Genomic DNA, 15,132 nt, shown 5'->3' with positions numbered 1-15,132 from the left:
TGGCTCCAGAGCTGACTGTAGGTAAAATTCTGAGGTAACCAAATTAGTAACCTTCCTCTCTCCAAGAATCCACTCTTACATATCCCCAGCTTTTAGCATCCTTCCACAGGCCTATGGCTGCCCAGACCCAACAATAACCCCTCACTCCCAATCTAGTCTTTCTAACCTACGCACACTAAACCCACGATTCCACTCCTAGGGAAAGGAATCACCTGGTGGCAGACCAGAATTTCTTCTGCTGTCTGCATGGCCAGACAGAGCATTGGGATTCTGCATGGGCATGACTGATAAGACAATAGGAAAGGCCCTTTTCATAGGATGCTGGCCTGCTTCTTAAGGCACTGCTCATGGAAGAATGGATGAAGTCAGTAGTGCTGGATTACCCAAGGGGCAGCCCAAGTCAGTGCTTAAAACACCAGCAAATAGAGGCACCAAAAAATGAAAAAAAAAAAATTAGAAATGTAATTTGATAGTAAATACAAAAGGGGATTTTGAAAAAAAAACATCAAGGCGACCCCTTCGGGTCCCCTCCCGCTGTGGGAGCTTTTCTGTCCTCAATAAATCCTTTCTCACTTCCCAAAAAAAACACCCAGAATTATCTTTTGGAGGTTGGGCCCCGTGTAGTACTTTTAAAATTTATTCTTCCCGATCAGTCAACCAAAATTTTTATCTGGAAGTTTTGAGAAGTTTGCACCATGATTTGTGAAAGAAACGTCCCAAGTGGCAAACAGATGACTGGTTCTTCCACCATAACAATGTATCTGCCCACACTGCAGTGTTCAGCAGTTTTTGACCAAAAAGCAGCATGACCTCCATGCTCCACCCTCCCTATTCACTGGCTTTCATCCGGAGTGACTCATTTCTGTGGGTGAAAAAAGTCCTCACGTTTTGCCAATGTGGAATAGGTGAAACAAAAAATAGAACAGCCAGGCGCAGTGGCTCAAGCCTATAATCCCAGCACTTTGGGAGGCTGAGGTGAGAGGATTGCCTAAGTCCAGGGGTTCGAGACCAGCCTGGGCAACTTGGCGAGACCTCGTCTCTACAATAAATCAAAAAATTGGCTGGGCATGGTGGCACACGTCTGTGGTTCCAGCTACTTGGAAGGCTCAGGCGGAAGGATCACCTGGGCCCAGCAGGTCGAGGCTGCGATGGTCGTGTGCATGACACTGCACTCCAGCCTGGGAGACAGAGTAAGACTCTGAATAAAACAAAAACAAAAAACAAACAAAAAACCCCAACAGAAGCACTAAAAGACATCCAAATCGATGAATTCAAAAACTGTTCTGAGCAGTGAAAAAGTCAGGTGCAGTGGCTCACACCTGTAATCCCAGCACTTTGAGAGGTGAAGGCAAGAGGATTGCCTGAGCCCAGAAGTTCGAGACCAGTCTGGGCAACTTGGCGAGACCACGTCCCTACAATAAATCAAAAACTTAGCCCAGCATGGTGGCATGTGCCTGTACTTCATCTACTTGGAAGGCTGACGCAGAAGAATCGCCTGAGCCCAGCAGGTTGAGGCTGCAGTGGCCATAAGTGTGACACTGAACTCCAGCCTGGGCAACAGAGTGAGATCCAACTCAAAAACAGTAATAATAATAATGATCATGATGATGATAGTAAAAGTCTCCCTCTGGTCTTGGTTAGGTAGGTCTTTTCCTGGATGATCCCTTTCTTAATCCCTTGCCCCGGAAATACAGTCCACTCCTATTTGGAACTTCTAAATGAACACTGATAAGCTTCTATCACTCAGCTTATCTAGCCCTTCCTTGCAAAGTCCCAGGGTAGAGCCTAGGTTTTGTTCATATTTGTATCCATAGCACCTGTGCCTGAATATAGCATGAACTCGGTAAATGGCTGATGGCAAAAAATTTTTTCTTTTCTAATCCTTTCCAAAATAGGCACATACAGTTTTTTGTAATAAGAACAAAATTAGGTCCTTCAAAAAAGGCTGAGAAATCCTTTTCAGGTAGCAATCTGACCACTCAAGATCCCTGAGTATTTTCCTGATCTCTCCAGAGTGGCAGAGATCATAAGAATGGATAGAGCGCTGAGCAGTAGCTGAGCCAGCCTCAAGAATGGTTTTTATTTGGGGGAATTTCAACCTCTTTGAGAATCTAATGAAAAATAGATCCTTTCCCCAGGAAAATGCACACTTCAACACACAATTTTCTACCTTAGTTCCTGGGCCCCGAGTGTCTGCCATTATTCCCTGGGAGGCTTCCCAATCCACCCTCCACCTCCGGATTCCTCTAGTCTCACAGCCCTACTGGTAAAGAAGCCCAACCCTTGAGGCACTGGGTCCTAATCAAGACTGAGGGTGTAGGCATAGTTGGCTGTTCTACAGCACTGCTACTGCCTGCTTATGGCCAAACGTCTGGGGCCTCCATGGAGATGGCAGATGCTCTCTGAAGAAACAGACAAGTTTCCCCAAAGGGGGAAGGGGAAGACAATAGGGCAGTTAAAAACAAAAACAAATGACCCCAGTCAGTAAAAGGGGAACAAGCCTAATTACTCAGCTCCTCTTCTTGATGGCTATATCTCCTCGTTACCTAGGCCACTGAACATAAGGAACAGGAAATGAATAACAGCCCAAGCATTTTTTTTATTACCAAAAACAATTGTTATACACACACTCAGTGCCAATAACCCCATCCCTGAGGATAACCATTAAAGTCCTTGGGGTTGTAGAAGAAACTTAAGAGGGAAATGATTACTTGGTTCTCAATGCCTCAGCTGGTGACAAGGAAAGGGCCTTTGTAGGGACCAGTCACACATGTTCCCTGGGCCTAAGGACCCCTATAAATGGGAATGGATGTGAGTTGACTAAGGATTTAATCACCATCTAGCATGTCTTAGGGGTCATAATTAAGCCTGATAATAACCCCCTTAACAAGAACATACACATCCAGAGTCCCCTCAAAGAATCCAAACTCCTCAGGCTCCCAACAAAATGCAATCTGGCAGAAAAAAGAAATCCTTAGAGACTACAGAATGATGCAGGGTTGGGCCACAGCAGACCACACTGTTCTCAGCACCACCCCTAGACGCATCCATTGGCAAGGGCTACCCACTAGAGGCACATCACCAGCCTGGCTCAAACCCCGGGGTCTGGGGTAGGAATGGTCTGGCTCTGCAGGCTTCACACCATCTGGACTTCTGACTCCTCAGCTATTCCTTGAAGTTCTTCCATGATATCCCCTGAGGGTGGCTCAGGGACGGGGGTGGGCTCTCCTGGAGCTTCAGACAGCACGTAGTAGACAATCTCTTGCTGGCCTTGGGCATTGGTCTGATTCACCACATGGATGACAGGGCTGGGGTTGTCCTGAGAGGCTGAGAGGACTGTCCCCTCGCTGCCCCTACCCTCCTCTTCCTCTTCCATGTCTTCCTTAGTACCTGGCTCCCCTGGCACTGTTTCTAAAATGATGCCCTGCAGGCTGCTCTCATTCAGGGACGCTCCCAGGTCCGACCCCTCTTGCGGTTGCCGCAGTAGTTGTTGTGTCAGCTCTACACTCTCATAGCGAACCAGCTGCAGTCGCATGTAGCCGTCTTCATGCTCCTTGTACCTGGTGAGGTAGGAGCATAAAGGGCAGTAAACATAGGCAGGGGAATGCAGAAATGGCCTGGAGGTTCGCAAGGTAAGAGACAAATACAAGAGATGGAAGAAGCCCTGAGATTCTAAGTGAAGGAAGCTGAAGTCAAAAAAGGTCTTTAGTGGAATATGTGGAAGAAAAGGTAAAAAGGATCATTATTCAAAATGGAAAATTTTAGGTAGAAACCCAATCCAGAGAGAGATGTGTTGGAGGGTGGGAGTGTCAAAGGATTTATGAGAAGGTCATGGAGCTAGGGATCAGGACCCTTAGACTCTAGCTCTAGTTCTGGGTGCAGGACTTTTGGCATCATTTTTTTGGCACTGTGCCTTGGATTTAAACATCAGAAAAACAAGTTTGGCTCCACTGCTATTCTCAGGGATCTTTGAGCCTAAATGGAGCTGGTAGACATCAAAACACCATCAAATTCAAGGTTTTTAAAACGTGTTGAAAAGGTATGGGGAAAAATGTGGGTTAATCTGGAGGGGAGGGTTGACATACCGAAAACGGGGGTGCCCTGACGGCCACTTAAACTGGTGCTTCTTGCGAAGGTGCACGGTGAGGTTGTTGCCCCTTGTGAAGCATTTGTCACACACATGACATCTGTACCTTGGCTCTGAGTCTCCCTGAGGAGGAGGGAGGGAGGAGTGAGGTCAGCCCTTCACCCCGCCCCCCCATTCTGCCAGCCTTCCCACCACCAGTCCCACTCACTTCATGTACTTTGCGGTAATGGGACTTGACCGAGCAGAGGGAGCGGGCACTGAAGCTGCAGTTCTCAAAGTCACACCTGTAGGCTGGCTCCTTGCTGTGGGTATCCATGTGCTTCTGGAGGTCGATCAGATTCTTGCAGCTGCCAGGAGAGGTCAGGAGGGGTTGGAGGGCATGGGGGACCCTGGGACACGAGCTCTGCTTTCTGGCCCCTGGATTCCCTTACCTGTAGTCACAACAGTCACATTTAAAGGGCCGATCCTCACTGTGGCGAAAGCGCATGTGGTTGCGGAGAGAGGAAGGCAGCGGGCAGGTCATGTCACATAGAGGGCACTTATAGTGATTCACTGAGAGGAGCAGAGAGGAGGCTGTGATGTGGAGACTGGCGGAAACCTGGAGGGCGGGTACAGAGGCTGGGCACGCAGGCCACTCACCATGGTTGCGCATGTGGTCTCGCAATAGCCGCTCCGTGGCAAATCTCTTGGAACAGTAAGAACACTGGAAGTGCTGCTCTGAGGTGAGGCAGGCAGAAGAATGGAGGGCTGTGAGGGAGGTGGAGAGGCACAGAGAGGAAAGGGGAACCATCCCAGGCAAAAGGGAACCACCCAAGGAGAAAGGGGAGCTTAGGGAGCTACGGATGGACGTAGTATCATGGAAAGAGCATGGGACTTGGAGTCGAGAATCTGAGTCAGAATCCCGACTTCACCACTTACTAGCTGTGTGATCTCAGGTAAGTGATTTAACCTCTCTGAGCCTCAGTTTCCTCATCTGCAAAAAGGGGGATAAGAAGCCTACCTCATGGGACTGTAGTGAGGATTCTCTGAGATAACTGAGATGGTACATATTAAGTATTAAATAACAATGTCTATTAATCTGACTCAGCAAAGAGACTGTGGGAGGTGCCTGAATCCCAAAAGAAGAGGGAGCCAAGTTACAGGTCTCTTCAGTAGCCACCTCCCCTAGAAACATGCCCCCAGCCCCACTCCAAGCAGGACAGCCTGCACCCATCCCGTCTCATCTGACTGCTTACGATCCAGTGAGGTCTGGCGACGGATGTGATCTAAGAACTTAGTGTTGTTGGCAAACATGCCCCCACAGGTGGGGCAGGCTACCACTTTCTCCTGGGTATGGCTGCGGAGGTGCTCTCGAAGCTTACAGCGATCTTTGAAGGTGCAGGTACAGCCTGGGAAGGAAGGCCCTTTCAGTCTCCAGCCACAAAACCCCAGAGCAGGCTCTGGTACCCCCAAGTCTCTCCAGCCAGCAACCAATCTTGCCCTGCAGAGCTAGTCCCACGCCTGGCTGCTCTAGCCCCTTAGCAGCCCCAGGTTTCTTCCAGAGGCCAGCAGTTAAGGAACGGTCCTACCTTTCCAGCCACACAGTACATGGTTCTCCTTGCCGACTGCTTGGTATTCACAGCACAGGCTGTGTGCTTCCACGTGCCGATAAAACCACTCAGGATTGTCGAAGGAACTCTGCACCAGGGGCAACATGGGATGAGGACTGAGGGGTGTGTGGAGGGACTCCTACCCCTCTATGTCCAAAGGGGACTTCCTGGTTCTCTCCCAAATTAATTTGGTGGGATTGGGAAAGTTTGAAGGAGCTACACAGAAATGGAGGAGAAATACTAGCAAGAATCTTGGAAATATAAGGCATCCCTGAAAGGGTCAAGGCATCTTGAATTAAGATCCCCAGCATCCTTCCACCCCGGTTACTGGCACTGCCTGCTGACCTCACAGTGCTCCCACAGACACAGGAAGTGGTCAGGGATGTCAGGGATGACGTTCCGGCTCTGGAAGTCCAGGATGCAGGGACTGAGGTCAGTCTGGCTTTGCAAGGCCTGTAGCCCCCACTGTTTCAGCTTGGTGTGGTAACAGTGAAAGTAGACATGGCGGAGGAGGTCAGATGAACTGTCCAGAGAACAAAAGCCACACTCCTGCCACAAGCAGGAGAAGTCTTCCTCTGCAGAAAGGGGTGTAGAAGGAACAGTCTGATACTTTCTTTTTGTTTTGAGTTGGAGTCTCACTCTGTCACCCAGGCTGGAGTGCAGTGGCACACTCACAGCCACCACAGCCTCAACCTGCTGGGCTCAGGTGATCCTTCCACCTTAGCCTTCCAAGTAGCTGGAACTATAGGCAGGCGCCACCCATGCCCAGCTAATTTTTTGATTTATTGTGAAGATGAAGTCTCGTGAAGTTGCCCAGACTGGTCTCGAATGCCTGGGTTCAAGCAACCCTCTCACCTCAGCCTCCCCAGTGTTGGGAGTACAGACATGAGCCACCGTGCCTGGCTTGGAACAGTCTGATACTTTCCAAGGTTCAGCTCTCCTTCCACCTGCAGCACTAAGCAGGGAGTGAAGAGTCTGGACTCTGACCAAATTACCAGGAGTTCATTCAGTAAATGCCAGTATTTAATGACCATCAATTGTGTGCCATACACAGGAGCTAGAACAACGAATAAAGAGATTCCCAGTCCTTGCCCTCCCATAGCTTTCAGACAGGGAGAAAGAACACTGATCAAATAATCACATCTATGAATATAAAACCATAACCAGTTGTATGTGTTATGAGGGAGGGATATAAGTGGAGCTAAGAAAAAGATTAAACAGAGGTAATCTGATGTAGACAGGGGTGTCTTGGGAGTGTTCCTGTGTTGAGATCTGAAGGACAAGTATCTGTAAAAAAATGAAGATGTGTGGTCTAAGCAGAGGTTCACTGTGCAAGGCCTGTGCCAGAAACTCAGGGACAGCAGATGTTCCTGGCACGCATGACCTCTGTCTCAGAGTTTCTTCTGGTTCCTGAGAAAGTCACTGCTTCCCAACCTCGGACACCTCCCACTTCTTGTGAAACCACTATCCTCCTTCCCCTCATGTTCTGCTCAAGATCTGCCTTCTCCAGGAAGGCCCCATCAATCCACTTCCTATTTCTCTAGCATCACTAAGCACCATAGCTTCAATGCTTTGAAGAAATTTACTTGTTTTGAAAATATAATCATCTCCTAATTTCTCTTTTGTATAAATATTACTTGACTTTTTTGGGTCTTTTTTATTGAGTCAGGATTCACTCAGTCGCCCAGTCTGGAGTGCAGTGGCAAAATCATGGCTCACTCTGGCCTCCACCTACTGGGCTCAGGTGATCCTTTTGCCTAAGCCTCTCGGGTAGCTGAGACTGCAGGCACGCCTGGATAATTTTTCTTTTTTGTAGAGATGAGGTTTTGCTATGTTACCTAGACTGATCTCAAGCAATCCTCCTGCCTCAGCCTCCTAAAGTACTGAGATTACAGGCACAAGACACTGTGCCCAGCTATGTTTTTTTTTTTTTTTTTTTTTTAATAGAGACAGGGTATTGCTATGTTGCCCACGCTGGTCTTGAACTCCTGGACTCAAGGGATCCTCCCCCTTGGCCTCCCAAAGTGCTAGGGTTACAGGCATGAGCCACTGCGCCTGGCTTGATTTTTGAAACTGTCAGTTACAGCTCATAAAACAAAATTTGGGGTGGGAAAAGGAAAGTTGCCTACTTATTTTCTGTAGAACAAAGTTTTTCAAACTGTGTTGTGAACCATTAGTGGGTAGTAAAATCAATCTAGTAGACTGCAAACCACGTTTTTTTAGATAAAAGACAATAAGATAGAACATTTCAGAGTGCATTTAACGAAGATAAGTATTATTTCAAGTTTTTCTTTAACTTTTGTGTACAGGATTGATATAAAATATGTTCCTGCCAAGCACAACAGTGTGTACCTGGAGTCCCAGCTACTCAGGAGGCTGAGGTGGGGGTGAATCACTGGAAACCAGGAGTTTGAGACTGCAGCAAACCATGATCATGCCACTACACTCCAGCCTGGATGACAGAGCAAGATCTCGTCTCTAAAATAATCTAAAATGTATTCCTAACTGGTGGTTGCAGTTTTAAAAAAATGGAAATACTACAAAAGTCAAAAAACAAAACAAAGCCGGGCTCGGTGGCTCAGCCTGTAATCCCGTGCCTTTAGGAGGCTGAGGTGAGTGGATTGCCTGAGTCCGCAGGTTCGAGACCCGCCTGGGCAGCGAGACCTCATCTCTACAATAAATCAAAAAATCAGCCAGGCATGGTAGCACATGCCTGTAATTTCAGCTACTTGGAAGGTTGAGGCGGAAGGATCGCCGGAGCCCAGCAGGTTGAGGCTGCGGTGGCTGGGAGCAGCAACTGTACTCCAGTCTGGGCGACAGAGTGAGACTCCAACTCAAAAAAACACACACACACACACACACACACACACACACAAAACAAAACAAAAAACCGCCAGGCGCACATCTGTAATTCCAGCACTTTGGGATGTGGAGGTGAGAGGATCGCCTGAGTCCAGAGGTTCGAGACCAGCCTGAGTAGCCTGGCGAGACCTTGTCTCTACAATAAATAAAAAAATTAGCTGGGTGTGGTGGTGTGCGCCTGTAGTTCCAGCAACTTGGAAGGCTGTGGTGGATGGATCGCCTGAGCCCAGCAGGTCAAGGCTGCAGTGGCCATGAGTGTGACACTGCACTCCAGCCTGTACAACAAAGTGAGACTCCAACTCAAAAAACAAAAAAGTTGCCATTAGCTTGTACAGTAAAATATTTTTTATAGAAACAAAAATATAGTCCTCTATATTTAATCTATGTATACACAGAGAGAGAGATGTCAAAAAGAATGATCAAGGTGGGTGCAATAGTTCACACCTGTAATCCCAGCACCCTGTGAGGCAGAGGCAAGAGGACTGCCTGAGCCTAGGTGCTCAAGATCAGCCTAGGCAACTTGGAGACCTCGTCTTTACAATAAATCAAATTAGCTGGGCGTGGTGGTGCACACCTGTAGTTCCAGCTACTTGGAAGTCTGAGGCAGAAGGATCACCTGCGCCCAGCAATTCAAGGCTGCAGTGGCTGTGAGCACGCCACTATACTCAAGCCTGGGCGACAGTGAGACTCTGATTAAAAAAAAAAAGTTCACTAAAGTGCTGTCAGTAATTGCTTCTTTATGGCAGGAAGGCAGATTTATTCCTTCTATCCTTGTTGACTGAGTTTTCTATAAATGAGTTTACAATTTATTTATTTTTTCTTGAACAGGGCTGCTGAGAAATACAACTGTTTTTTTGAGTTGGAGACAGTCACTCTGTTGCCCAGGCTGGAGTGCAATAGCATGCTCATGGCCACTGCAGCCTCGACCTACTGGGCTCAGGCGATCCTTTTGCCTCAGCCTTCCAAGTGGCTGGAACTACAGGTACATGCCACCACACCCAGCTAATTTTTTTATTTATTGCAGAGACGAAGTCTTGCCAAGTTGCGTGGTCCTGAACCCTGGGTTCAGGCAATCCTCTCTCTCACCGCAGCCTCCCAAAGTGCTGGGATTACAGACATGAGCCATTGTGTCCGACCTGAGAAATATAACACTTTTATAAACAAAAAAAGCACAATTAGGAAAATAAACCACCATTTGCTAAGGCCGCCTTCTCCCTCTGGGGAAAGGAAAGTCAGACTTTCCATCTTCCCTTGAGCTCTTTCCTCTTTCTGTGTCCTTACCAAGTGGATCATCCTCCTCCTCCTCTTCTTCCTCTTCCCCAGAGTCATGCAGGTGCTGCTGCAGGTGCTGAGTGACGTGCTCAAAGAATTCCTCCATGGCTGAGCACACAAAAGAGCAGGACGCCCACTCACACTGTAGCCACAGGTTGTCCTTCCGGGGAACTTTCCCAGGAGGTGGCATGGCCTTCACCCTACAGGAAGAGGAAGAAATACACAGCTGCAAGGATTCCACCCGAGTGTTTCTGGCGAACAGCTGGGCAGACATCCTGTTTAGAATCAGTGGGTGTTTTTCCAGTAACCCATGAGAAATCCCACACTTTTTTGGTAAGGAAGGAGTAGCAGTTCCTCAAACCCCTGAAAGCTATCTGGAGTTCACGGGAAGGGAGAACAAAAACTAACACTACTGTGCCAGGCATTGAGCTAAATACTTTAACAGATATTTCCTCATGAAGTTTCAGAGAAATCTGCCAAAAAGAAATTATTCTTATGGGAGGCAGAACAATGCTCAGGTTCAAAGAGATGGCTTTGGAGAGCGACCAGAATTCAAATTCAGGCCCTATTGTCCAACACCTACTGGCTGTATGACTTTGGCCAAGAACTTAACCCTTAACTTCTGATCAGTTTCATCTGTAAAACAGGAATAACAAAACTTTTTGTTTTTAATCTATACTTACTATAAGTCAAACAGCATATTGAGCATTTTACTTATGAAATTATGTCATTTAATTACAGTACCACCTATGAAGTAGGCAGTAACTTTAACCTCATTTAGAGATAAAAACCCAAGGGGCCAAAGGCTGACTAATTTGTCTAAGGCCACACACTAGTGATGTGGTAGGGTCAGGTCAGGCTGACTCCAAAGTCCATATTCTTTCTATCTGATATAGCCTGCAGATAAGCCCAGAAGCTCCTTTCTTCTAACCACATCTTGTCATAAGTTCCCTGGCAGACTTGCAAAGTGCCATACAATCTGCCTTTACCTAACCTATCCAATGGTTTATTTCACCAGTCCCCCAACATCCTCTGTTAAAATGTATATTCCATTTGAACATAATAAGCCTTATCTGCCCAGTTTATACTGCACCTTGGGTGTCATACAGTGCTAGGCATGCTTAGGCATGTAATAAATATTTGCTGAAGAAAGACAAATACAAAACTAAAGGTTTTTGGCCTGGTGTGATGGCTCATGCCTATAATCCCAACACTCTGGGAGGCTGATGAGGCAAGAGGATCACTTGAGCCCAGGAGTTCAAGACCAGCCTGGTCAACATAGCAAGACCCTGTCTACAAAAAATTTTTGTTTGTTTGTTTTTTGGGTTGGAGTCTCATTCCATCACCCAGGCTGTGGTGCAGTGGCACACTCACGGCCACCACAGCCTTGACCTGCTGGGCTCTGTCGATTCTTCCACCTCAGCCTTCCAAGCAGCCGGAACTACAGACGTGCGCTACCATGCCCAGTTATTTTTAATTTTTATTGTAGAGACGAGTTCTTGCCAAGTTGCCTGGGCTGGTCTTGAACCCATGGGCTCAGGCAATCCACTTGCCTTGGCCTCCCAAAGTGCTGGGATTACAGACTGAGCCACTGAACTTGGCCAAAAAATTTTTAAAGATTAGTCAGGTGCAGTAGCACACACCTGTTGTCCCAGTTACTCAAGAGGCTGAGATGGGAGGATCACTTGAATCCAGGAGGTCAAGGCTGCAGTGAGCCAAGCTTGTGCCAATGCACTCTAGCCTGGGCGACATAGTGAGACCCTGTCTCAAAACAAACAGAGACCAAAAAAAAAAAAACCCTAAAGGTTTTCGATTTTTTTTTTTTAGTTGGAGTCTCACTCTGTTGCCCAGACTGGAGTGCAGTGGCTGCTCCCGGCCACCGAAGCCTCGACCTGCTGGGTTCCGGTGATCCTTCCGCCTCAGCCTTTCGAGTAGCCGGAATTACAGGCGCGCGCTGCCACACCCGGCTAATTTTTTGATTTATTGTAGAAATAAGGTCTCGCCTGCCCAGGCGGGTCTCAAACCCGCGGGCTCAGGCAATCCACTCACCCCAGCCTCCCAAAGGTGCGAGATTACAGGTTGAGCCACCCAGCCCAGCTTGGTTTTCAATTTTTAATATGCACACAAATGTAGAGTTCACCAGTTTCTCCCTTAGAAGTTGGGATTCAGGAAGGCAAGAACTCTTCTAACTCAGGACCCCAGTTCTATGCAGGTAGTTCCAGGAGAATAAAAGAAGAAAGAAAGAAAGAAAAAAAAACCACAGGCACACAGGATGACACTGTGAGCAATAGTTCTGGGAGGAAAGAGTTCACTAAGAGGCTTTGACTGCCACCTTCTCTTAGGGCGTCTCACTGATTCTTGCTGCCCCCACCATGTTAGGTCCTGCTACTCCCTTGGGGCTACCTGAAACAAATAGAAACTCTGAAAAGAGCCTTCCCTGAATAGGAAAGTATAAAAAATCATCACATCCTTAATGCCTCCAATACAGGCTTATGAACCTACCATACCTACTGAATCTACATAACCTTTTCTCCTCCTCAGAGAGGAATCCTGTCATCCTTGACACTCTAGGGTGTATAAAGGGTTACTGACCTGGTTGTAAACTCACAGTAAATCCTTATTAGGAGAAAATATTGACTACTTTTATAATACTGGCAACGGAGTGAGACTCCAACTCCAAAAAAAAAAAAGAAAAAGAAAAAAAAATACCTTGGGGTAAGAAAAGTAGGAAAACCCTCCCTAAACAGGTATGAAATCCCAAAACACCTCTGATGCTCTACCACCTAGAGTATGAAATGCAAGGCTCTTCTCAAGTTGGCCTCAACTTACTTCTCCAGGGTCTGGGTAAGGAAACTAACATGTATTGGGGGCTACAGTGAGTGTGTCAGCCCTGTGGTGAGCCCTCTCCGTACTTCATTCCATTTGGTGCAAGGGTGCCCTTATTTCAATCCAAAGACGATGCTCTTTCCCCCAAACCACACTGCTTCTCTAGCTTCCCTCTCCATTCATTTCCTGCTCCTCTCTGATTCAATCATCTCAGTCTTTGAAAGTACCATATTCTCCTAAAACTCTGTCTATGCAACTCTACTCATCCTTCAAACCCAGATGTCCTCTCCTTGACCAACTCCTTTCCCAAGTCATCCAGATACAGCTGGAATAGCCATCTCCTGCCCAAAGCATTCCATACACGTCTTTATTACAGCCCTTTTTCAATGCAACAGAACGTGTCTCCCCTGCACCAGGAGTTTCTCAGAACAGGGACCATCCTTCCCAAAATCAGCACCAAGTCGGATGCTCAATAAATATCAGGAAATAATCACATTCCAAGAAGCCTTTGTAAACGACCCCACCTCTCAGTGATTATTCTTGCTTGGTTCTATGGTTGGCGCAGTTGACACCATAAAACTTCAACCCTAGTTTCATGCTGCCCGTGGTTGTGTTACGTGTTCTAGTCTAGATTACTCAAATGGACTATAAAAAGCTTCTGAGCAGAAACCACATCACAGCCATCTGTGTCCCTACATCGTGCCAATCATGGTGCTGATCACAAATCTTCTAAACACGTATCTGCTGTTAGACTGGTGGATAAGACCTGGTAAGCAATCTAGAATGACCCGAAACTTTGGCAAAGCTCCCAACTCCCCTCTTCACTGTCCTCCAGCCTTCATTAATGTTTCCTCCTGTGTCCTGCTTGTTTCTACCCTGGGGAGATGTGGGATATAATAACAATATGGTCATCACTCCTCCCTCTTAATACTTGAAACACTGAATGAACCCTGAATGGTATTCAAGAAAAGAAGGAGCCCAGGTCTCCGAAGAACTCACAATTTGGCCAAAGAGCTAAGACTCTGATCAGTGAAGACAACGACCGAAACAAAAGATCAGGACAGAGAGATTCCCGTGGGCAGGCGAAAAAGGGAAAGCTCCCCTATGCGGACCAAGCCTCGAAGGACGAGCAGAATTCAGAGAAGAAAGGAGACCACCCCGTTGGGCAAAAGCTGTCACTCGCAGTCCCACAGGCTTCCCGGAATCCTGCCCCCAAGGCGTGGCGGTGACCGAGTCTCAGCGGCAGCGAAGCCCTTAGACTAGAAAGCAGAGAGGTGCGAGTTGGAGCAAGGAGACTGGGCTAGGGCAGAACAGGCTAGTTGAGCTGCAAGAGAAAGACTCACCGAGGTAGTCTGGGAAGTGCCTGGCCTCATGCAGCCCCCCGCAAAGCCCGGACCCCAGCTCACAGTTCGTCGACCCCGGGTCTCTCCAGCTCAAGTCCCACCCCGACCATCTCCGGGGAGGGCGCTTGAGCGACGGGCAGGAGCAGCCAATCACCGCTCTCAGACCCGACTGATAGCCAATGGCAGTTGCGTCTGACGGAACCCGTGCGTACCAAAACACGGAAGAGGCGGGAACGGTAGCTCGGCGTCCCGGGCTGAAGCGAGGGGCGACGGGATACGCTAGAAGGTGGCGCGCCGGCGGATCCCACGGGGTTCCTGGCCGGGCGCAGGCGGGAAGCCCGAGGACCTGAATTCTCCTAACTGCGCAGACTCGGCGCGCGGGACCTAATGGGCATGCGCAGGTCTCTAAGCAGGCGCCCAGTGGGGTACCCCTAACATGGTTCATTGCGTTAGTTGGCCGCGGGGGCAGAGCGGACGAAGTCTCGTGGGTGGCTCGCTTCCCAGCGCTGCTCGTCCTAACCGAGGACCCTGCCTCTATATCCTTCAGCGTCTTAGTCTTCTCATCTCTTAAATATTGGTATTGGCTGTGTGGGCTTCTTTTCCCCCCATATCTCTGCCTCCTGTGTTCCCAGGCTCAGCGAACTACTCTGACATCCATTTACTCGTTGAGGTCAGAAACCTGGCGGTCACCATTGAGTCTTCTCTCACCCGTCAAGTCAAATCCATTGCCTAGGCCTGTGGATTCTACCTACTTGAAAACCATCTCTCAAATGTATCCCTCTTTCTTTATCTTCATGCCCTTACCCTACCCCCACCCGCCCCTTCTCCCCTCCCGAATAAGGACGTCCTGCCGGGATCTATTCATTAGTTTGACGGGTCCCGCTGCGAGCACTCTTGTTTTCTCTTCAAAGTATCCTCCACGGAGCACGCAGTGATCTTTACCTAGTCTAAGGCACTCTATCCCCTGAGCCCCGAAACCACACTGAGGCTTTCTAGACCCTTCAGCATCTGGGCCCTCCAGCCTACTGGTCCAACCGCATCTTTAGTCCTTCTCGACTTAATTTCTTGCTCTCCAGCCCCAAATTTCGTTCAGCTTTTCCTTTTCAAGCCTATAACTTGTTTTCTCTACCTGGAATAATCCTTCTCCTTGTCT

The 15,132-nt window shown here is 48.1% G+C and overlaps 1 protein-coding gene across 7 annotated transcripts; it reads right to left on the bottom strand.

Moving 5' to 3' along the window:
• Positions 1–2,579: 2,579 nt before the first annotated feature.
• HINFP (histone H4 transcription factor) lies at positions 2,580–14,159 on the bottom strand. 7 transcript variants are annotated; one of them, XM_021717673.1, is made up of 11 exons: positions 14,043–14,159; positions 9,820–10,010; positions 6,022–6,251; positions 5,656–5,764; positions 5,323–5,475; positions 5,006–5,060; positions 4,727–4,804; positions 4,519–4,639; positions 4,296–4,434; positions 4,086–4,210; positions 2,580–3,560 (listed from the first exon to the last, which is right to left on the bottom strand). In XM_021717673.1, exons 7-11 carry the CDS (start codon positions 4,737–4,739, stop codon positions 3,137–3,139), a joined length of 822 nt encoding a protein of 273 aa, XP_021573348.1. In that variant the 5' UTR covers positions 4,740–4,804; positions 5,006–5,060; positions 5,323–5,475; positions 5,656–5,764; positions 6,022–6,251; positions 9,820–10,010; positions 14,043–14,159; the 3' UTR covers positions 2,580–3,136. The 7 variants fall into 7 exon arrangements, with proteins under 7 accessions (XP_021573348.1, XP_021573349.1, XP_021573345.1 ...); XM_021717674.1 differs by lacking the exon at positions 9,820–10,010; XM_021717670.1 differs by lacking the exon at positions 5,006–5,060 and having other exon boundaries at positions 14,033–14,153.
• Between the last annotated feature and the right edge of the window lie 973 nt (positions 14,160–15,132).

The sequence above is a fragment of the Carlito syrichta genome, unplaced genomic scaffold, assembly GCF_000164805.1.
Source record: "Carlito syrichta isolate Samal-C Ts95f unplaced genomic scaffold, Tarsius_syrichta-2.0.1 Scaffold309899, whole genome shotgun sequence".
Lineage (NCBI taxonomy): Eukaryota > Metazoa > Chordata > Mammalia > Primates > Tarsiidae > Carlito > Carlito syrichta.
This window is presented reverse-complemented; position numbering and strand designations above follow the sequence as displayed.

Excerpts from the sequence above, each read along its gene's own strand:
- HINFP (XM_021717669.1), bottom strand. The coding sequence starts at position 10,084 with ATGTCTGCCCAGCTGTTCGCCAGAAACACTCGGGTGGAATCCTTGCAG. Across the intron at positions 4,211-4,295 it reads ATTACCGCAAAGTACATGAA|GGAGACTCAGAGCCAAGGTA; the intron begins GTGAGTGGGACT and ends CCTCCTCCTCAG. Across the intron at positions 3,561-4,085 it reads TCAGGGCACCCCCGTTTTCG|GTACAAGGAGCATGAAGACG; the intron begins GTATGTCAACCC and ends CTACCTCACCAG.